At 43.8% G+C, this 22,146-nt stretch overlaps 1 protein-coding gene across 4 annotated transcripts in view; it reads right to left on the bottom strand.

The window, feature by feature from the left end:
* Positions 1-22,146, bottom strand: part of ZNF831 (zinc finger protein 831) — a 118,626-nt gene that overhangs the window by 44,475 nt on the left and 52,005 nt on the right. For all 4 annotated transcript variants that reach the window (XM_033186929.1, XM_033186930.1, XM_033186932.1 and 1 more), the window contains one exon: positions 7,583-7,734. In XM_033186929.1, coding sequence (XP_033042820.1) covers positions 7,583-7,734 — 152 coding nt within the window. The remainder of the gene's footprint in view (positions 1-7,582; positions 7,735-22,146) is intronic.

Here is a 22,146-nt window from a genome sequence, read left to right as displayed (position 1 = left end):
CATTCTGAAAAATAATCATTTCAGAGCAGTGACCTCATCAGAAATTGTGTAACCACAACTACAGAGAATCTTCAGCAGCTTTTGCTTAGGTAGCGTCGCCCTTCGTATGGATGTGTAATTTTCAATTGCTTTTTCTAATGGAAAAATGACACAGCAGCACGTGAGCACGTGCAGACACATACACATACATGCGAAGCTTGTCTTTCTAAGCGAGACTCTAACTGGGAAAACAGTGGAAAGAACATTTTCAAGACATGATTTGCTGTGAATTTCTCCTTAGGCTAGAAGGCATGGCTTTTGACTGAGTGGCACCAGCTGACCGAAGATGACATGGAGTAGCTTTCCGGGGAAAACTGCCCCCAGCTCCTATGCTAGAATAAGAAAGGTGTTCCAGGTGAGAAATGAATTGGCAACTCAGTCCCATCACACATGCATTTAACCTACACCCTGACTGTTGAAGCTCACCCTTCCCTGACCCAAGAAGACACAACTCCACTCTCTTGCTTAATCCTCACCACAACAACTCAATCCATTAAGATGTCACAGCAGTTTTGGAGGTTTAATGCTAAAACAAAATGGCACACACCACGCAATGAAGCAGGGATACTTGGGAATTTCTCATACCCCTCTCCAGTGAGAGGATTTGCTGTTTATCTTCAAAGCTGCCTGCATGGATGGATGGCCTTTTTTCTTTCCTTCTTTCATCTCAGCAGTCCTCAAACATATTGTGCGCGAGAATTTCTGTTCAGAGTTGTATACACAAATCGTACCCTTATGATAGATTTGCAGGATTCTCAAAGATAATTTTGACAATACGGATTGTGCCTTGGGGGCCGGCTTTGGAAATGAACCTCACCACCCTTTACAACATGACCCCACTTTAGTGTGGGAGAGGACGTCAGGTTAAAAGGCATGGAAACGACATTAGCTGTTCCATCACTACTTTTACCTCCCCAGAGCTTCCATCCATAAAACAGAGGTGACATAAAATGACTCCTAAGGTTGGAATGGTGATTCCATAGAGTTAAATTTTACGGTTCCTCCACTGCCATCCCACTGGATACCCACTGGGTTTTTCCATCATTGACACGACGCACACTCAGAAACCAAGACTCCAGGTGGCATGCTCGCTCTTGTTCATGCTCAAAGAAGATTTGGGGGCTGGTCTTTGCTTGTGCTTTCATCTGAGACTAAGCTACAGGAACCTCAAGGTAAAGAAACTTATGTTTGTTAAATTGTTCATTCAACAAACATTTATTGGGGACCTGCTACAATGCTAGGCCCCTGGATGCACACATGGAGGAGATGACCTAGCAGCTTGGTAAATAAGGTCTTCTTTAGTTGAGATCATTGCTACAGGGGAAAGGCCACCTAAAATTAATTCATTCACAATTCATTCGCAATACCACAATTTCACAGTGAATAGTATTAAGGACTTTGAGAATTTGTCTGGAAAAACGACCAAACCAAAAGTTGTGAAAATAAGCTAATATGTCTACAAATATAAAAATAAAACCTCCATTTTGGAGGTTATAATGGCAAACTATGAGCTAATTGTTAAAAATCAACAAAACTTAGTCAAGTATTGATGAGGACATACATTTTTACATAAAATTGTAGGGTAGACCAATGGACTATTTACCTTGCATTTACTTTAATTGCTAGGTCATCAAGAAGGATACCCCTCCTAAAAAAATTATAGAGCTTCATCAATTTTTCCAAAGACTTCTCTTAAGCCTCTGATATTCAAGTCACTCTTCTGCAGTTATCATCTTTGTCACTCTTCTCTTGTTCATTTGTCACCTAGTCTGATTCTGCCAGTGGGTGTGAATCAGCAGGCTGCCAATGGTCTTTTCTATCAATTTCACAAAATGCAACATCTTGAGCACAATTTGCAATTTCACTTAGCGATCAATTTACATGATATTGCAAAAATTAATCTGAAGGGCATGGATGGATGTGAGGGTAGGCAAGGAGACAGAGAATTGAATGGGGTCTAAATTTACCAGCAGTCAGTCTATTAGGGAAGGTTATCATGTTCCTACCTAACCAGCCAACCTTATGACTGGAGTGTTCCATAAAGAACATCTGGATTATAAGGTAGATGCCTGTTTTCCCTGGCACATCAATGACTTGATAGCTAAAAACTTTTTTACCAATCTCTTCAATGAGACAGCCCTAGTCTATGAGATTAAATGCACCCCTCAGCCCTTATCCTAAAGCGAATGTGATGAGGAAGGATGTTCTTTAAAATAGCAAAACTTCTGTCCATTCTTAGTCACACAGCCTGAGGTGCCTGGGAAATACACCTTAGTTGATATTTTAAAAGAAATTTCAAGTTTCCTACACCAACTAGCTGGAAACTTGGATGGAATGGACTACTGGATTTAGGATTAGGGGAAAAAGACTCAGTTGTCCGGGGAGTCTCATAGACTCCAATCAATGTCCAATCTTATACATTAGGTCTTTATCCTTCATAACTCCTCTGGCCTTCTGCTTTCAGATGACTTCACTGCCAAGCCATCTGTTAATTCAAATGATTAGAACCATGCTTTTGGAATAGTTTAGGAGAGAGGAAAATTAAACATCTTTTTTAAAAATATTTTTTTAAAGAAATCCTCTCTGCATCATCCTCTTAAGTTATTGACAGGAAGTGTCTCCAAAAAATAAAGAAGACAAAATTATCAGTTATCACGTCTTATTTCAGTCCCTGGACAAAAGCATTCATGACCTCTTATTTCTGAATGTTTTACTGATTCTAGTTGGCCTATAAGGATTAGGATCTAAGGTTTTTCTCTACCTTTAAATTGAGAAATCCCACACCCCCGACCCCGCGCCCTGCCCCTCCGACACACAAAGATCTGTCTCAATTTCTTTGTTGGATTCTACCAAGTTTCCCCAAGTTACAGCCCCTTGGGTCACCCAAAACAGATTACCCCATCACTGTACCGCCATGGAAAACAGGTCATCTCTCCTCAGAAAGAAAAAAACACAGGAACACTCACAAGCACACCCATGTGCGCGCGCAAGCACACACACACACACACACACACACACACACACACACAGAGAGGCAAGGTCAGCTCCCTCACCCAGGACCCAGCTCTGATCTCTCCATCCGGGACGTGCCAGGTCAAAGGAGACTGGAGAAAGTTGTTTGTAAGCAGTGGACCGCCAGGCTCAGCTCTGGGTTCCTTTGAAGTAACAGTGCTTTGTCTTCAAATACCCACTGCCCTCAGAGTGCCTGTCACTCCACTGTGAAATATTGGTATTGGCTAGGGCTGGTAATAAAACCCCTGTGCCCCTTTGATTTCCAGTGGTATTTATTTTAAAGCATTCTTCCACCCTCCGACTCCATGGTGTCCATCATGATCTGTCAACCCCAGCTTGCTGGTTTGCCCTACCAGCCTTCCCGGTCCCCTCTCTGACACTTCAATAAGGAGCAGTTGGTGATTGATATTCTCTGGGCTGGGGCTTCTACCACGTCCTGCAGCTCACAGCTGCCCTGCAGTGGACATCCTCTACATCCTTCCTAATTGTTGGAGAGGAGGGCCTCTGAAAATGGGAGCCAGGGCCGTAGGCCCCTGGTTCAACTTGATGCTCAAATAACAAACATGAAAGCATAGACATTTGTCACCATTCCAGGCTATTCCTGGGGCCTTCTTACCTATGTAAGGGGATGGGGTGGTACAGCTGTGTTCCCAGCAGGAATCTGAGCTACGGAAAGTCACTTGTTTCTTAGATCTATATTCAGGTTTTGTTTCTGAATTATTTTTTCCTTGGATTTGGTTTTATTCACCATTCATTGGTGCCCCCAGTTTGCTCTTGGAATATAAGTGTGAAGAAAGCAATGCAATGCTGATGTTGAAACAGGATGTGTATGGAAGTGGGATTTCCCCTGCATGGAGGGAGCTCAGGATCTCTGGGACTCCTCCATTAGTCCATGGGGTGAGTGTGCAGGACCCTTCCCTGACACTGAAGGGAAGAAGGGGTGAAAGGGCTTTTCATTCTGGGCTCTCTGCTCACACCGAGGCCCCCAGGGTCACCATGAGTATGCAGGGTAAGCTGCAGATGAGGCAGGGGCGCCCGCTTCCATGGAGCATGTTGGGAACTGTGTCCCCTGTGGAGGGGAGAGAGGAGCAGGTGTCCCTGCTGCAGCTGACACAGCCTCATGCTCAGGGCCAGCGCATGAGCCGGACAAGTCAGGCCACAGCCGGATCTCAGCTCCAACAAACACCATCCACATACATGGCAGCCCTGCCGAACCCCATCCCACCGGCCACTGGACTTTTTTCCTGAAGGGAAGCCAGTGGGCCCCATAGCTATCAGCATGGAGGCTACCCGTGGTCACTTGGACAACTGTTCCCCCAAGTGTGGAGCATGTCCTGCTGGCAGTGGCTGGGGCAATTCTGTTTGAATTGTATTAGGTTTACAATAGAACTTTCCTGCAAAAATGGTTTACAAACAATGAGAGCCCAGATTATGTGCATTCTTGTGCACTGAGTGTCCATGTGTGTCCCTGCCTTTTTTGTTTACAAACACATTTTAAGGTCACTTCTGTTGGTTCAGAGACAGGATAAAACCTGTAAGGATGGTTGAATAATGGCCCTCAGGTCCTAGTCCATGGAACCTGTGGATGGTTATGACCTGAGTTAGAAAAGGGTCTCAGAAGCAGTCATCAAATTAAGGGTCTTGAAACGAGATAAGCTCATGTTTAGTGAGGGCCCTAAATCCAATGCCAAGTGTCCTTATAAGAGAAAGACAGAAGAAGATACGACCCACAGTGACACAGGGAGAAGTCCACATGAAGATGCAGGCAGAGGCCACAAGATGTAGATCAGGCCACAAACCAAGGAAATAGCTGGAGGCCCCAGAAGCCAAAAGAGGCCAGGAAGGATCATCCCCTAGAAAGTCCAGAGGGAGCATGAGCCTCCTGGCCTCCAAAACTGGGAGAGAATCCAGTTTTATTGTTCAAAGTCACCACGTTTGTGGCAATTTCTTACAACTACCTTAGGAAACTGATACAGGTGACACCCAACTGGAGACACGGTCATCAATGGCAGTCCCACGTCTTCGGGGGGCCCAGCATGTGCCCAGCCCACCTACACTCTATCTGACCTTCCCATGTTCCCTCTTCCTGACCCTGAGCCTTTATCCACTCAATCCCCAGTCCAGAAAGCCTCTGTCTGTTCTCCCTACATCCAGATTTCCAAAAGAACCCCCATCTTTCCAGAAAGAGCCTCCTCTTTGTGTTCCCCCCCACCCCCGCCCAACACTAATGAGATGACCTCGTCCTCTGCTGAACAACAAGAAAACACTCATTACCCACGTGCACACTCATGGGCACTCAGCATGTGCTAACTGTCATGCACCTGTGTTTATAATGCTGCGCATATGATAATACTTGGCCATCTGTGCTGGAGTCTGCAAGGCGTTGCTGCACCTTGAATCTCACACTGACAGACCATCGACATCCTAGACAGACAGACAGGAGATGTCCCGGGGAAGCAAACTGACAAGCATTCTGCCAATGTCATTCCCAGTGGCATTTGAGCTAAGGGGTGGTCAGTGGGTCAGTCTGTCTGTCTTTGTCCTGTACCACATTTATCGAGAGCAGGGGTCACCTTTGTTCCCCTCCCTGTCACAATGCCTAGTCCAATGCCTGGGGAGCTAAGTAGGGAGGCTGACGGGGAGTTCCAGGAGCAGCTCCATTTGGCTGTCCTTAAGGTGCTGGGAAGAGAGCTGGCGGTAAGCTCCTCCATGGGGGCAACTGGCAGAGCTCTGGCTGATTCCGTTGGATTCCACCAATGACCATCAGAACCTCCTAGGTAGAGGGGCTACCAGCTGTCTGCCAGCATCTCAGCAGGGGTTCCATCCAAGCTCTACTCCATAAAGGAAAACTCGGGAACTGGAGCTGATGGGGGCAAAAGTGAGGGAAGAGTCCATGGGAACAGGGAATGAGGAGTCAAACAGCAAGTACCATGACCCCCGGGGGCTCACTTCGCACTTGGAGTTCCCACACCTCTGGGAGTCAACTACACACTCACAATTCTGTGCACAGTTCCCAGGTGCCCTGAGTTGGCATTTCAGAGGGGGTTGGGCTGGACCTGGATCCCAGCTGTGGGTTATACATTGGAAAACTCTTAAGGAGAGAAGAGGGGCATCCACAGGGCACCTGGAGAGTACAGAGGTGACATCAATGGCCCCTGTGGCTGTCACAAGAAGGCCCAATGATAAAGCAGAGAGTTGCACGGTCCCCTGGCCTTTGCATGGGGGAGAACACCCTCTTGTCCTGGTGGAACAGACCAGCATTTAGCCCTGAGATGCCTTCCATGGGGCGTGGCAGTATCAAGCACAGCGCAATGGGCAATTCCGCTGGATATAGAGGAGGGAGATGGAGGTGTGGATGAGAGCCACAGATGAGGAAGAGAGCTCAGAGCCAGTTCCCTGATGGAATTTCCACCTACCCACCCCCCTGCATCCCAGCCTCTCCCACATGGGGCTTGACCCTTGACCTTCCTTAACAAAAACAACCTTTCCTCTTCAACAACTGGCCCCAACTGTAAGATGAATTCCTGCCTGGATTTAAATTCTCTCTGGGAAGCAAGACTAGTCCTTGTCCTTGCCTACCCTGGAGAGCTTTGGGGGTTGGGGAGCAGAGGTGTGGGGAGAGCACTCAAGTGCCATCTGTCTGTAGGGGGCACTGGAGCTACACAAAGGTGGAGGCGGAGTTGCCCCAGCAAAGGATCCCCCAGGGCAAAGACCTCAAGCATGAGAAAGAGCCCAGGGTTAGCCCTTGAGCCAAACAGACAACAATGAACCACAGAAGGATGGTAATTCAGGCACTGCTGGCCAGATGGGACCCTGCAGCCTTTCCCACAGGGTATTCATTTTTCCCAATCAATCAAGCAAGGCTAAGGCTGAGCTCCTTAATGCTGGGGAGAGGGGAGAAAGGGAGAGGAAATTGAGGTCCAGAGGAGTTGAGCCATTTGCCCCGGTTGCCCAGTGATTGCAGCTTAAAATAGCCATTTTTTCCAGGAAGCAGCCCCACTTAGTTTGCCCTTTATTCATTTCCGAGCATGGTGAAGAGTGTGCCTCTTACCGCTTCACAGGTAAGCAATGTACCCTGCAGCTTCACAGAACTACTCATCCTTCTACTTCACATGGGCTCTCAAGCCCATCCACAGACCCACTTTAGCTTTACGATGGCCCTGCAGAGAGAACTAAACAAGCTTTCTTTTCAGAGATGGTGAAAGTACAGCCACCAAGAGCTGTGATTCACATTCTCCTGGGTCCCAGAGGGAAGCTGCACCTGGTTCCGAGCTTGGCACAGGTGGCCAGTACTCAAGGATGTTGGTGACTTCTCAATATTGAATTCTCCGTCTTCTACCGCATGCCCTCCCCACTCTTTAGGGTCACTTTGATTGTCTCATAGATGTCACGCCTCTGTCACTCTCCCTTTTGGGCCTGACCCGTGTGGCACTTGGGGCTGACTCCTGCCCATCCCGAATCCCCAGTGTCTATGCCTTGGGCGGGTGCCTTCGAGTGCCCAGTCTGGATGCACCTCCAAAGAGAGCATTACCTGCTATTTCTGAAGAGGTCTGTCCAGGGGTCCTGCCTGGCTTCACTCCCTCGAGTTGGGGAGGGTGGCGGCTTCTTCTTCGCGCCCAGGTTGGCGTGCGAAGTCTACTGGCTCTCAGCTGAACACAGCTCTGCAAGAAATTCCTTTTGTACCTGTAGAAGAGAGAAGCACGCTTGTAGTAACCAGCCTGGAGAGCACATGCCTGGAAAAATCTGGAAAGTCCCTGCGGGGTGCCCAGGAGAACATGGGACTCAACCTCTAACTAGCTGGTCAGCTCTGAGCAACTCCCGATCCCTCCATACCTCATCCCCCACCTCTCCAGGACAATGCGCCTAGCTTCAGAGGTTGCTGTAGGAACTAAATGAGGAAGCACAAAATGCTTCCCAGGATGCTTACTCATAGCAAGGGCTTAGTCAAGGATAGTTGCTGCAATTAGGTTTTAAGCTATGTGGTCTTGACTACTTGGTTCACAGACTGTCCAACAGATTCTTCTTCAATGACGGAAATGTTCTGTAATTTGTATTGACAAATACAGTAGCCATTAGGCCCATGTAGCTATTGTGCATTTGAAATGTAGTAGCGTGTCTGAGAAACTGAGTTTTAAATTGTATTTCACTTTAATGAATTCAAATAGCCACATGTGGCTAGTGACCACCATATTGGATAGCATTCTTTGCAGACCTTCCATCTGGAGGAGCCCTACTGAACCATCTGATTTATTTATCTTCAAAACAAAGTATTCACATCTCACAGGGAAGGCATGATGACGGTAGAGAAAGAAAAATAATAGAGCTTCTAATTATGTTTATTTTCATCTAGTCTTTCTTATGTCTATTGTTTCATGCCCTTTCTTATTTCTATTGTTTCATGTCATAGAGTAGAATATATGTATAATTTGTAAATGAACAAATACACAGTTAATAGAGTGCAGGCTATAAATTATTTTACTAATAGGAATGTGCAACCACAAACAGGCCATCAACCTAGTCTAGCACCCCCATTATACAGGAGCAAGAATGAGATGAAAAGCCAGGCCTGTAATATGCCTTAAGCTCTTTTAGAAGATCTTTGCACTGCTTCTAGCTGCCTGGTCAAGCCACAAGTAATCCCTTCCCTTTATGAGCCTCAGTTTACAATATTTCTACTCCACAGTGCTCCTCAGAACCGGCTATTTTCCTTTCTCATTTATTTGAGCCACTGCCAAGATCCAGCTGCAGTCCCGTCATCACCAGGGCTGCTCACAGAATTTTAAATAAGATCTGCAGAATGCAGTATCCTCTTGGGCGCTGGTTTTTCCTGGCAGCAACAATGAGAAAGTGACATTTTGTTCATCTTTTCTGGCCTCTGTGTTTGGGAGAAGCTCCTCTCATCTGGGCATGATTGCCTCCCCTGCCTGGGCCAGGAGCTGTCATTCCTGGGGGGCGGTTGTGGGGTTTGGGGGGCGGTGGTGGCTGGTTTGTTCTTTGATGCAGTTGTCAAGACCACAGGTTCCTGAAAGAGCTATCTGAGCCAGGGTGGGGACCGACAAACCCCTGAACCAAATCCTGCAGGGCCTGGGTGGAGAGAGATTTCAAAGTGCAGAGACAAAAGGAGGAAGGAAGGGGTGGCACATGGAGAGAATTCTTCTACCTGCTGCTGGGTCACCTTTGCACGAGTCATGGGTGGCTGCCACACACTTGCAGGTGTTAAGAACGGCACAGTTTGAACGGCAGGGAGGTTTTACTTTTAGAAAATTAGGAAACTGGGGTCTTTCTACTCAAGCAAAATAATGAGGAGAGAGCTAGGAAAGGCCCAGCCTCTGAATTCACACTTCATCAAGGTGGAATTTCAACCTTTTTGTCTTCGAGAAGAGCCCAAGTGGACCTTGGCAATGTCTTCAAAGGACTGTTTAGTTTAGTCATGGGCAGGGTAGGTTTCTCTCTTTCCTGGTTCTCCCAGAATGTTCTGTGTGCAGCCCCTCCTGGAGAAGCAGCATCCTGGCTTAGGAAGGTTTTACAAGCTCATCTCCATCACCAGCCATGCAAGGCCCCTCAAGGTGTGGCCGGTGCTGTTGGGGCCCCATCCAGGACACTTTCGCCAGGCTGCACCTCCACACCCGGCTGTGAGGGTGACATGCTCCTCACCCCGCTGACGCCTTCATCAGGCTCTCTCAGGGAGGGACAGTAGACCCAAGGAGTGGGTCTTGCAGGTGTACGCAGCCCACGACACACACATTCCTTTCTGGGGCGAAACTATGAGATATGACATGCTATTTCCCTCACTTTCCTCTCTTGACCCCACAGAGAAGAACAAAGCAAAGAGAAGTGCAGTGGAGGTGTGGATGGCAGAGCCTCTGTATCCTGCTAAGCAGGACCTGGGACTGCTGTCAAAGCTCTGGGGCTGTGGCCAACATGACAAAGAGTCTCAGCCACGTGTGGTGGGGGCCACATGCAGCAGAGGCCACGTGGACTCAGGGCCACATCTGTGGGCCTTTGTCTTTACCTCACTGCAGAGATTGTGTTCTCATTACTGAGAGTGCTCTCTCATTGAATAAGTAAATGGTGTGATGACTAAAGTGAACAGACGCATGGCTTAGAGAGAGAAACATCCGCTCCATAAGGAAAAGCACTAGCTACTAATAGAATTGCATTCTCAAACCCCAGGATTTTTTCTTCTCCACTCTCCCCTTCAACAACTAATGTATATTTTAGGGTTTTACAGGGTGCCCTTCTCCCATACAACCTGCAATCTTCTCCTCGCTCATTTCCATTCACTTGGGGCTTCACAATTCATTGTTCCATTTGTTAGAAGCTTCCTAGGAACAAGTCTCTGAGTGTTTTATGCTTCATACAGCACGGTACACAGCTACAAATTAATCAATAAAATCCAATTCCATGGTCCTGCACTTGCTTTGGGCAAGGCGGGGAGGTATTTTGTGAGTGCTCCAGATCTCTATGCCTCTAGTTTAATGTCAGGGCAATTAGTCTTCTGAGTATGAATTTTCTGCGTTTTTCCATTTCCACTCTGAAAGTGGATCCTGCATTTTCTAATCTCTCTCCTTTAACTCATGTAGTTTTGGTAATGAAAACAACCGTTTTCATTACAGTGTGGTATTTGTCGTTGGCAAAAAACATAGAGATGAATGAAAGCAGAATGAAAGGCCCTGAAAAAAACTTCAAGTATAAACAAGAAGTTAAAATTTAACATGTAAGTGGCCAAAAGTGCATTAATGGAGGGGTCTGCTTGATTTTTATGCAAAGGTCCAGCTAATAAATATTTTAGGCTTTGTATGCCACAGACAATCTGTGCCACATATTCTTCTTCTGTTTTTATATGGATAAGCTTTTATAAATAGACAAACCAAGCCAGGCATGGTGGTGCGTGCCTGTACTCCCAGCTACTCCAGAAGCTGAGGCAGGAAGACCACCGAGGCCAGGAGTGTGAGACTGTGGTGTGCTATGATCACACCTGTGAATAGCCACGGCCCTGCAGCCTGGGCAACATACTGAGACCCTGTTGATCAAATATATATATGTATAAGTAATGTGCTGCTCATGGTTAAAGTAAGTTAAAAACCATATTTAACCCATGGTCCATAGTTGTCTTTATAAACAAAAATAAAAATAAATATTTCTATATATATGAATTCATATAAGAAGAAAATATGAGAACATATCTGCATATTTTTGAAAGTAGCAAATTGAGAGTAAAGAAAGATTTCTTAGATATACCAAAAAGTAATAACCATAAAGGAAAAGACAGCCCCATTTGACTACATCAAAATTTACAAATTCTTAATGAAAAAACCATGATTATCAAGGTTAAAAAATAAGAACTCCATTTCCAACAGCACAGTGGACTCAATACTCTGACTGATTACCACCAAACTTCTCCTTATACTGAAAATAATTGAAAATGCAGCGTAAAATGTAAAAATTTTTTAAGCTTATATTTACATTTATTTATGTTCTGATTAAAAGGTAAGAAATAGTTCAAAGGCGAAAACCAAGTGACAGCTGCACCCCGGAAAAGTGAGACTGCTTTCAATTCCAGGAATCTGCCAAACCAGGTGAGGATGACCTTCCCGTTTTCATGCTCTGGTGCAGTTGAGGGTACAGGACTCAAAGCCCAGAATGTCCTTCAGTGAGAGGCAAGTGGAAGACCCAACGTCCCTTCCTGCATAAAGCTGAGACCTCTGAAAGGCATACACTCAATATGTGGGTGAATTAGAATTAAATACTCAGTACCCCCACCACCTGCCCAGAGAACAGAACAACAAACAAACGAGCACCCCCAGGCACCCAGGGGAAGCAAAACAAATATTTATTGGAGGAATCCACCTTCAACCCACATTTCAAAGTTCCAAAAATATCAACTAACCGTCAAAAATTTTAACACAAAGAAATGTTAACATATGTGACAGCAAATATATAAAACAGAGTCAGATGTGCCAAGACTTCATATGTTGTCATTGACAGATGCAAAACATTAGATGTGTTTTTTAAAAAATAAAATAAAAAGGTTGAAAATCAGAGTCAAGGGCAAGAGACTATAAAAATGATCAAGGAAATTAGAAAAATAATTAAATAAAACTCTTTGGAAATAAAATATAATTCACATAAACACTTAAATTTAAAATTTAGCAGACCAATAAAAGTAGGGGAGATCAACTAAGAGGCACTGCAATAGGCCGGGGACTTCTGACCAAGACTTTGCAAAAGTAACCGACTTTACCATCCCAAGTAAAAAACTGAATAAAGATACAAAACAATAGTGTTCAGGGCATTGGACATTAAGCAATAAGGGCAGTGATCCATGAAAGAAGAGAAACAGATGAGGTAAGCCTGATGACACCTCAACTTATTGATGAAGAAATTTTCCAGGTCTGGAACCATTTATTGAAAAGACTATACTTTTTCCACTGAATTTCCTTTGAGCCTGTATGAAAAATCAATTGACCACAGCATGGTCTATTTCTGTATTCTCTATTTTGCTCCATTGATCCATGTATCCATTTTGATGCAAATACCACACACTCTTTGGCATACCTTAGCTGCACAGTAGGTCTTAGAGCCAAGAGGCGTAATCAAGTCGGTGTGGTATTTGCATTGAAATAGACAAATAGATCAACAAATGATGCTGGAACAACCAGATAAGATATCCACATGCAAAATAAGAACTTTGATCGATACATCACACCATATGTAAACATTAAGTGGAAATGTATTATAAACCTAAATATAAAACTTAAAGGTATAAAACTTTAGAGAAAAAATTAGAAGAAAAGCTTTGAAGCTCTGTTAAGGCACACTTTTCTAAGCTATGACACTAAAAACATAATCAACAAAAAAAAGTACATTAAATTTCATCAAAGTGAAAGACAGTTGCTTTTTAAAAGTTGCTACTAAAAGAAAAGAAAGATAAGCCACAGACTGAAAGAAAATATTTACAAATCACATTTCTGATAAGGAACTTATAATCAGAATATATTAAAAAATTCTCAAAACTCAATAAGAAAACAACGCATTTTTGATGCGCAAAAGATTTGAAGAGACACTTGGCCAAAGACAATATACAAACACTAAATAAGCACATAAAAAAAGACGCTGGATATCATCACTTGTTAGGGAAATGCAAATTCAAACTATAAAGAGATACCACTACACAACTATTCAAATGACTAAAACTAAAAAGAATTACCACACCAAGTGTTGGCAATAATGTAGAGAAATGGAACTCTCATACACTGATAGTGGAGATATAAAATGATACAACCACTTTGGAAAACAATTTGGCAGCTTCTTAAAAAGTTAATAGTACATCTACCATATGATCCAGGCTTTTCACCTCTAGATATTTTCCCAAGATAATTTAAAGCATATGTCCATCCAAAGGCTTGCAGACGAATATTTGTAGTCATTTTATTTGCAGTAGCCCCAAACTGAAACAAATCAAATGTCTATCAACAGGTGCACTTATATACAAATTGTGACATACTCACTCAATTGCATACTAGTTAGCAATAAAAAGGAATGTGTTATTGATAAACACAACATGGATGAACTGCAAAATAGTAACGCTAACTGAATAAAGCCAGGCAAAAAAAAAAAAAAAAGAGAGAGAGCATATATTGTATGATTCTATTTCTACAAAATTCTAGAAAAAGCATACTATCCCTATGTGACAGAAAGCACATTAGTGGTTACCTGGGGACGGAAGGACTTCAGGATGGGCAGAAAGGAGGAATTACAAAAGGACCGGAGGAAACTTTTGGGCTTGACAGATATGCTCATGATCCTGGTTATATTGTTTCACAGGTATATACATATGTCAAAATTTATTTAATTGTATGTTTTAAATATGTGCAATTTATTAAAATTTAATTATACTTTAATAAAGTTTTACAAAAAATAACTCAGTAGATTAAAAAACTGGTAAAATTTTAAAGACAGATTTGAACAAAGTATCCAGATTATAGCACAGAGAAACAAGGTTATTAAAAGTATTAAGAGACATGAAAGATAGAAAAGGCCTAATATATACTATATGAGTATTTCAGAAAGGAAGGAGAGGGAACAGGACAGAGGCAATATCTGAAGAATGATGGCTAAGAATTTTTATAGAGAGACACCAATCCACAAATCAAAATAGCCCTGTGGATTCCTAATGGAGCAAATAAAAAGCAACATACATCTATATATATCAAAGTAAAACTATGGAACACCAAAGGATAAAAGAAGATCTTAAAGTTAGCTTGAGATAAAAGACTTTCAAAAGACAGATGAGTAGCCTAAGAACTGGCTTCTTTACCACAAAATGGAAGCTGACGGATAGTGCAATGATAGCTTTGATGTGCTGAGAAAATAACTGTCAACCTGGAATTGTGTACCCAGCAGACATATTTTTCAACATCAATGATGAAATAAATATATTTACAGAGTAATAAAAACTAAGAGAATTTTCTTCTCTAATAAAGGAAATTCTAAAGAATATGATTTAGGTAGAAGAAAATAATCCCAGAAGGAAGATCTGACATGCAGAAACAAATGAAAAGACAAAGATGGGCAATTATGTGGGTACATATAAATAAATGGGCTTAAAAAGACAAGTAAGGCCGGGCATGGTGGCTCAAGCCTGTAATCCCAGCACTTTGGGAGGCCGAGACGGGCGGATCACGAGGTCAGGAGATCGAGACCATCCTGGCTAACACGGTGAAACCCCGTCTCTACTAAAAAATACAAAAAAACTAGCCGGGCGAGGTGGCGGGCGCCTGTAGTCCCAGCTACTAGTGAGGCTGAGGCAGGAGAACAGCGTGAACCCGGGAGGCGGAGCTTGCAGTGAGCTGAGATCTGGCCACTGCACTCCAGCCTGGGCGACAGAGCGAGACTCCGTCTCAACAGAAAAAAAAAAAAAAAAAAAAAAAGACAAGTAATAGGCTTGGAAACATATTTGCAGTATATATAACAGGCAAATAATACATACGAATCTAGGATATATATAGAATCCCATAAATTATATTCATCACTTTAAAAATTCGATAACAACAAATATTAGGAAGCATATGAATGAAGGGCAAACTCTCACTCATGGATGAGACCCTCTGTAGCAATCAGAATGAATAAATTTAATCAGTATGTCCTGACATGATGAGATCTTCAGAAACACAATGTTGACCTTAAAAATCAAGCTGAAGAATGATAAATAACTATGATACTTTTATATGTACTTTAAAGACACCAAACAATATTATATATTATTGGCGATTTGCAAAGTATGAAAACACAGATTGATACGATTTGTGCCAAATACATAAAACAACATAATCATCTTTTAAATTTTTCTTTTCTATGCATTGTTATATAATATTTAAGGTAATATTTTACTTAGAAGAGAACTTTATAATTCTCTGTGAGCTAAGGACTACAGAGCAATCTCTGCTACAGTATTTCATTTTCTGTAGAACATTAAAACAACTGAAATGAAAGTGGGAAAATGAATCAAGTACTAGGCTTCCTTCTTGAGGAGAGAACACAAGGGTTAGATGATAGATAGACAGAAGATAGAGAGATAGAGAGATAGATATGTAAGTGGATGGGTGGGTGGGTAGGCAGATGGATGGATAAATATCTACAAACATATGTGTGTGGGTGGTTGGATAAACAGTGTGGTAGGCAGAGTAATACCTCCCCTCAAAGATGGCCATGCCTAGATCTCCATGCCCTCGTGGTGCTGATTCTTTTTCTGAGACAGGAGAGCCAGCTATGTGAGGAGCAAGAGGAGGAATGTGCAGGTGGAGGTAGAGGGACTAGCAGGCGCAAAGGCCTTGAAGTTGGAATTAACTCAAAAGACAGTCATGAGCCAACAAAAGGATCAATGATAAACAAATCACTATCAACCAATACATGTTTGTGGATATAAAAAGCTCAACAGCTTCCTTCTCATTTGACCCAGTCAGGAGCTCTTGGTTAGAGCTCCAAGTCCTTGTTCAGACTCCTCCCTGTTCTGTAATGCCCCTGCCCCGTCCTGTGCCCATCCATGGGCTCTTGTTGTGATTTGTTGAGTGGAGAGGCTGTCTAGTCCCACAAGGCCAAAATTTGCAAACTCAAATATTATGGGGGCCAGGCAGATAGCATAACTGAGAGAGGCTGGCCGAGGGTAAGACATTAAGGAGAGGTGAGCTACAGAGCGCAGAGGAGAGCACAGCTCTTACCCACAACGGGTGGCCACTGCTCATCTCCAGCTGGCTGGTGCCATGTAAGGAGGCAGGCCCAGCGTCTTTAAAGCTTCCCATATTTCAAGAAAAGTTAGAAATCCAGATTTTTATGAGAAATCTTTACATCTAATTATGTGGCTGCTAAGTGCCAAAAGTTTTAGAGCACTGGCCTAACAAGGGTCTTACATGCACTGTGTTTGGCCCAAGAGCTGCTAGTGGGTTTGCAAGGTGTCCTGGAGTGATATCTCCACACCTCCTGGGCTCTAGTCTGGGACCCTCAGCCTGGATTAAGAAAGTTTTCTCGGCCACATCCAGGTGTGGGCACCAGGCGCACAGCAGGTACATGGTAAATATTTTCAAATCAGTCAAGCTGAAGTCTTGGGAAAGTGGGAGCTGTTAATGAGGCAACCATCCTCTCCCCTCTCCCCACATCTTTCCAGTGATGCCTGGAGGCTGCAGGCTCGTCAGCTGTCAGTCAGATGTAGTTGAGCGCTTCCTCCTTACTGGTGAGATACTGGGGAGGACCAACACCCACGAGCCAATGTCCCTTGGTTCCCAGAGCCCCACATGCAGCTCCTCCACCTGGATGGCATGCATTCCCCTTTCCTCCAAGAGTAGACTCGAATTTTCCTTTGGAAGACTGTCCTTCCCTCAGCACCAAGTTTGGACCAGGGCTGATGATGAGGCTTGGAGGCCCCATGACACAGGCAGGCAGACCTTCTTTTGTTCAGACTACCTTGAGTGAGGCTTCTGTCTCAGGACCCTGAGTGATCCATGAGTAAGGAGGGACGCTAGAAAGGAAAGCCCCACTCCTCCAAGCCTGCTCTCGGAGCCACGCCAGCACCATCACCTGGCTGTGTCAGAAATGCAGAATCTCAGGGGCGGAGCAAGATGGCCGAATAGGAACAGCTCCAGTCTCCAACTCCCAGCGCGAGCGACACAGAAGACCGGTGATTTCTGCATTTTCAACTGAGGTACTGGGGTCATCTCTCTAGGGAGTGCCGGACAATCGGTGCTGGTCAGCTGCTGCAGCCTGACCAGCGTGAGCTGAAGCAGGGCGAGGCATCGCCTCACCTGGAAGCGCAAGGGGGAAGGGAATCCGTTTTCCTAGCCAGGGGAACTGAGACACACAACACCTGGAAAATCGGGTAACTCCCACCCCAATACTGCGCTTTAAGGAAACAGGCACACCAGGAGAATATATCCCACACCTGGCTGGGAGGGCCCCACGCCCACGGAGCCTCCCTCACAGCTAACACAGCCGTCTGCGGCGATCTATCCGCAAGGCAGCAGCGAGGCTGGGGGAGAGGCGCCCGCCATTGCTGAGGCTTAAGTAGGTACACAAAGCCACTGGGAAGCTCGAACTGGGTGGAGCTCACAGCAGCTCAAGGAAGCCTGCCTGTCTCTGTAGACTCTACCTCTGCGGACAGCGCACAGCTGCAGTCCAATAGGGGAAAGAGCGGGGGCCGGTGCAGACGCGAACGACTCTGTCTGACAGCTTTGGAGAGAGCCGTGGATCTCCTAACGTGGAGGTTGAGATCTGAGAATGGACAGACTGCCTGCTCAGGTGGGTCCCTGACCCCTGAGTAGCCTAGCTGGGAGACATCCCCCACTAGGGGCAGTCTGACACCCCACACCTCACAGGGTGGCGTCACCCCTGAGAGGAAACTTCCAAAGAAGAATCAGACAGGTACACTCGCTGTTCAGCAATATTCTATCTTCGGCAACCTCTGCTGCTGATACCCAGGCAAACAGGGTCTGGAGTGGACCTCAAGCAATCTCCAACAGACCAACAGACAGTCCTTCTGACTGTCAGATGGAAAACTATCAAACAGGAAGGACACCTATACCAAAACCCCATCAGTACGTCACCATCATCAAAGACCAGAGACAGATAAAACCACAAAGATGGGGAAGAAGCAGGGCAGAAAAGCTGGAAATTCAAAAAATAAGAGCGCATCTCCCCCTGCAAAGGAGCGCAGCCCATCGCCAGCAACAGATCAAAGCTGGTCAGAGAATGACTTTGACGAGATGAGAGAAGAAGGCTTCAGTCCATCAAACCTCTCAGAGCTAAAGGAGGAATTACGTACCAGCGCAAAGAAACTAAAAATCTTGGAAAAAAGTGGAAGAATTGACAGCTAGACTAATTAATGCAGAGAAGATCATAAACGAAATGACAGAGATGAAAACCATGACACGAGAAATACGTGACAAATGCACAAGCTCCAGTAACCGACTCGATCAACTGGAAGAAAGAGTATCAGCGATTGAGGATCAAATGAATGAAATGAAGCGAGAAGAGAAACCAAAGAAAAAAGAGAAAAAGAAATGAACAAAGCCTGCAAGAAGTATGGGATTATGTAAAAAGACCAAATCTACGTCTGATTGGGGTGCCTGAAAGTGAGGGGGAAAATGGAACCAAGTTGGAAAACACTCTTCAGGATATCATCCAGGAGAACTTCCCCAACCTAGTAGGGCAGGCCAGCATTCAAATTCAGGAAATACAGAGAACGCCACAAAGATACTCCTTCAAAAGAGCAACTCCAAGACACATAATTGCCAGATTCACCAAAGTTGAAATGAAGGAAAAAAATCTTAAGGGCAGCCAGAGAGAAAGGTCAGGTTACCCACAAAGGGAAGCCCATCAGAATAACAGCAGACCTCTCGGCAGAAACTCTACAAGCCAGAAGAGAGTGGGGGCCAATATTCAACGTTCTTAAAGAAAAGAATTTTCAACCCAGAATTTCATATCCAGCCAAACTAAGCTTCATCAGTGAAGGAGAAATAAAATCCTTTACAGATAAGCAAATGCTTAGAGATTTTGTCACCACCAGGCCTGCCTTACAAGAGACCCTGAAGGAAGCCCTAAACATGGAAAGGAACAACCGGTACCAGCCATTGCAAAAACATGCCAAAATGTAAAGACCATCGAGGCTAGGAAGAAACTGCATCAACTAACGAGCAAAATAACCAGTTAATATCATAATGACAGGATCAAGTTCACACATAACAATATTAACCTTAATTGTAAATGGACTAAATGCTCCAATTAAAAGACACAGACTGGCAAACTGGATAAAGAGTCAAGACCCATCAGTCTGCTGTATTCAGGAGACCCATCTCACATGCAGAGACATACATAGGCTCAAAATAAAGGGATGGAGGAAGATCTACCAAGCAAATGGAGAACAAAAAAAAGCAGGGGTTGCAATCCTAGTCTCTGATAAAACAGACTTTAAACCATCAAAGATCAAAAGAGACAAAGAAGGCCATTACATAATGGTAAAGGGATCAATTCAACAGGAAGAGCTAACTATCCTAAATATATATGCACCCAATACAGGAGCACCCAGATTCGTAAAGCAAGTCCTTAGAGACTTACAAAGAGACTTAGACTCCCATACAATAATAATGGGAGACTTCAACACTCCACTGTCAACATTAGACAGATCAACGAGACAGAAAGTTAACAAGGATATCCAGGAATTGAACTCATCTCTGCACCAAGCGGACCTAATAGACATCTATAGAACTCTCCACCCCAAATCAACAGAATATACATTCTTCTCAGCACCACATCGCACTTATTCCAAAATTGACCACATAATTGGAAGTAAAGCACTCCTCAGCAAATGTACAAGAACAGAAATTATAACAAACTGTCTCTCAGACCACAGTGCAATCAAACTAGAACTCAGGACTAAGAAACTCAATCAAAACCGCTCAACTACATGGAAACTGAACAACCTGCTCCTGAATGACTACTGGGTACATAACAAAATGAAAGCAGAAATAAAGATGTTCTTTGAAACCAATGAGAACAAAGATACAACATACCAGAATCTCTGGGACACATTTAAAGCAGTGTGTAGAGGGAAATTTATAGCACTAAATGCCCACAAGAGAAAGCAGGAGAGATCTAAAATTGACACTCTAACATCACAATTAAAAGAACTAGAGAGGCAAGAGCAAACACATTCAAAAGCTAGCACAAGGCAAGAAATAACTAAGATCAGAGCAGAACTGAAGGAGATAGAGACACAAAAAACCCTCCAAAAAATCAATGAATCCAGGAGTTGGTTTTTTGAAAAGATCAACAAAATTGACAGACCGCTAGCTAGACTAATAAAGAAGATAAGAGAGAGGAATCAAATAGACGCAATAAAAAATGATAAAGGGGATATCACCACCGACCCCACAGAAATACAAACAACCATCAGAGAATACTATAAATGCCTCTACGCAAATCAACTAGAAAATCTAGAAGAAATGGATAATTTCCTGGACACTTACACTCTCCCAAGACTAAACCAGGAAGAAGTTGAATCCCTGAATAGACCAATAGCAGGCTCTGAAATTGAGGCAACAATTAAAGCCTACCCACCAAAAAAAGTCCAGGACCAGATGGATTCACAGCTGAATTCTACCAGAGGTACAAGGAGGAGCTGGTACCATTCCTTCTGAAACTATTTCAATCAATAGAAAAGAGGGAATCCTCCCTAACTCTTTTTATGAGGCCAACATCATCCTGATACCAAAGCCTGGCAGAGACACAACAAAAAAAGAGAATTTTAGACCAATATCCCTGATGAACATCGATGCAAAAATCCTCAATAAAATACTGGCAAACCGGATTCAGCAGCACATCAAAAGCTTACCCACCATGATCAAGTGGGCTTCAACCCTGGGATGCAAGGCTGGTTCAACATTCGCAAATCAATAAACATAATCCAGCATATAAACAGAACCAAAGACAAGAACCACATGATTATCTCAATAGATGCAGAAAAGGCTTTTGACAAAATTCAACAGCCCTTTATGCTAAAAACGCTCAATAAATTCGGTATTGATGGAACGTACCTCAAAATAATAAGAGCTATTTATGACAAACCCACAGCTAATATCATACTGAATGGGCAAAAACTGGAAAAATTCCCTTTGAAAACTGGCACAAGACAGGGAAGCCCTCTCTCACCACTCCTATTCAACATCGTGTTGGAAGTTCTGGCTAGGGCAATCAGGCAAGAGAAAGAAATCAAGGGTATCCAGTTAGGAAAAGAAGAAGTCAAATTGTCCCTGTTTGCAGATGACATGATTGTATATTTAGAAAACCCCATTGTCTCAGCCCAAAATCTCCTTAAGCTGATAAGCAACTTCAGCAAAGTCTCAGGATACAAAATTAATGTGCAAAAATCACAAGCATTCTTATACACCAGTAACAGACAAGCAGAGAGCCAAATCAGGAATGAACTTCCATTCACAATTGCTTCAAAGAGAATCAAATACCTAGGAATCCAGCTTACAAGGGATGTCAAGGACCTCTTCAAGGAGAACTACAAACCACTGCTCAGTGAAATCAAAGAGGACACAAACAAATGGAAGAACATACCATGCTCATGGATAGGAAGAATCAATATCGTGAAAATGGCCATACTGCCCAAGGTTATTTATAGATTCAATGCCATCCCCATCAAGCTACCAATGACTTTCTTCACAGAATTGGAAAAAAACGGCTTTAAAGTTCATATGGAACCAAAAAAGAGCCCGCATTGCCAAGACAATCCTAAGTCAAAAGGACAAAGCTGGAGGCGTCACGCTACCTGACTTCAAACTATACTACAAGGCTACAGTAACCAAAACAGCATGGTGCTGGTACCACAACAGAGATATAGACCAATGGAACAGAACAGAGTCCTCAGAAATAATACCACACATCTACAGCCATCTGATCTTTGACAAACCTGAGAGAAACAAGAAATGGGGAAAGGATTCCCTATTTAATAAATGGTGCTGGGAAAATTGGCTAGCCATAAGTAGAAAGCTGAAACTGGATCCTTTCCTTACCCCTTATACAAAATTAATTCAAGATGGA

The sequence above is a fragment of the Trachypithecus francoisi genome, unplaced genomic scaffold (genome assembly GCF_009764315.1).
Source record: "Trachypithecus francoisi isolate TF-2019V2 unplaced genomic scaffold, Tfra_2.0 Lachesis_group21, whole genome shotgun sequence".
In the NCBI taxonomy this organism is placed as follows: domain Eukaryota; kingdom Metazoa; phylum Chordata; class Mammalia; order Primates; family Cercopithecidae; genus Trachypithecus; species Trachypithecus francoisi.
The sequence above is the reverse complement of the archived record's forward strand: the minus strand, read 5'-3'. Positions and strand labels throughout refer to the sequence as shown.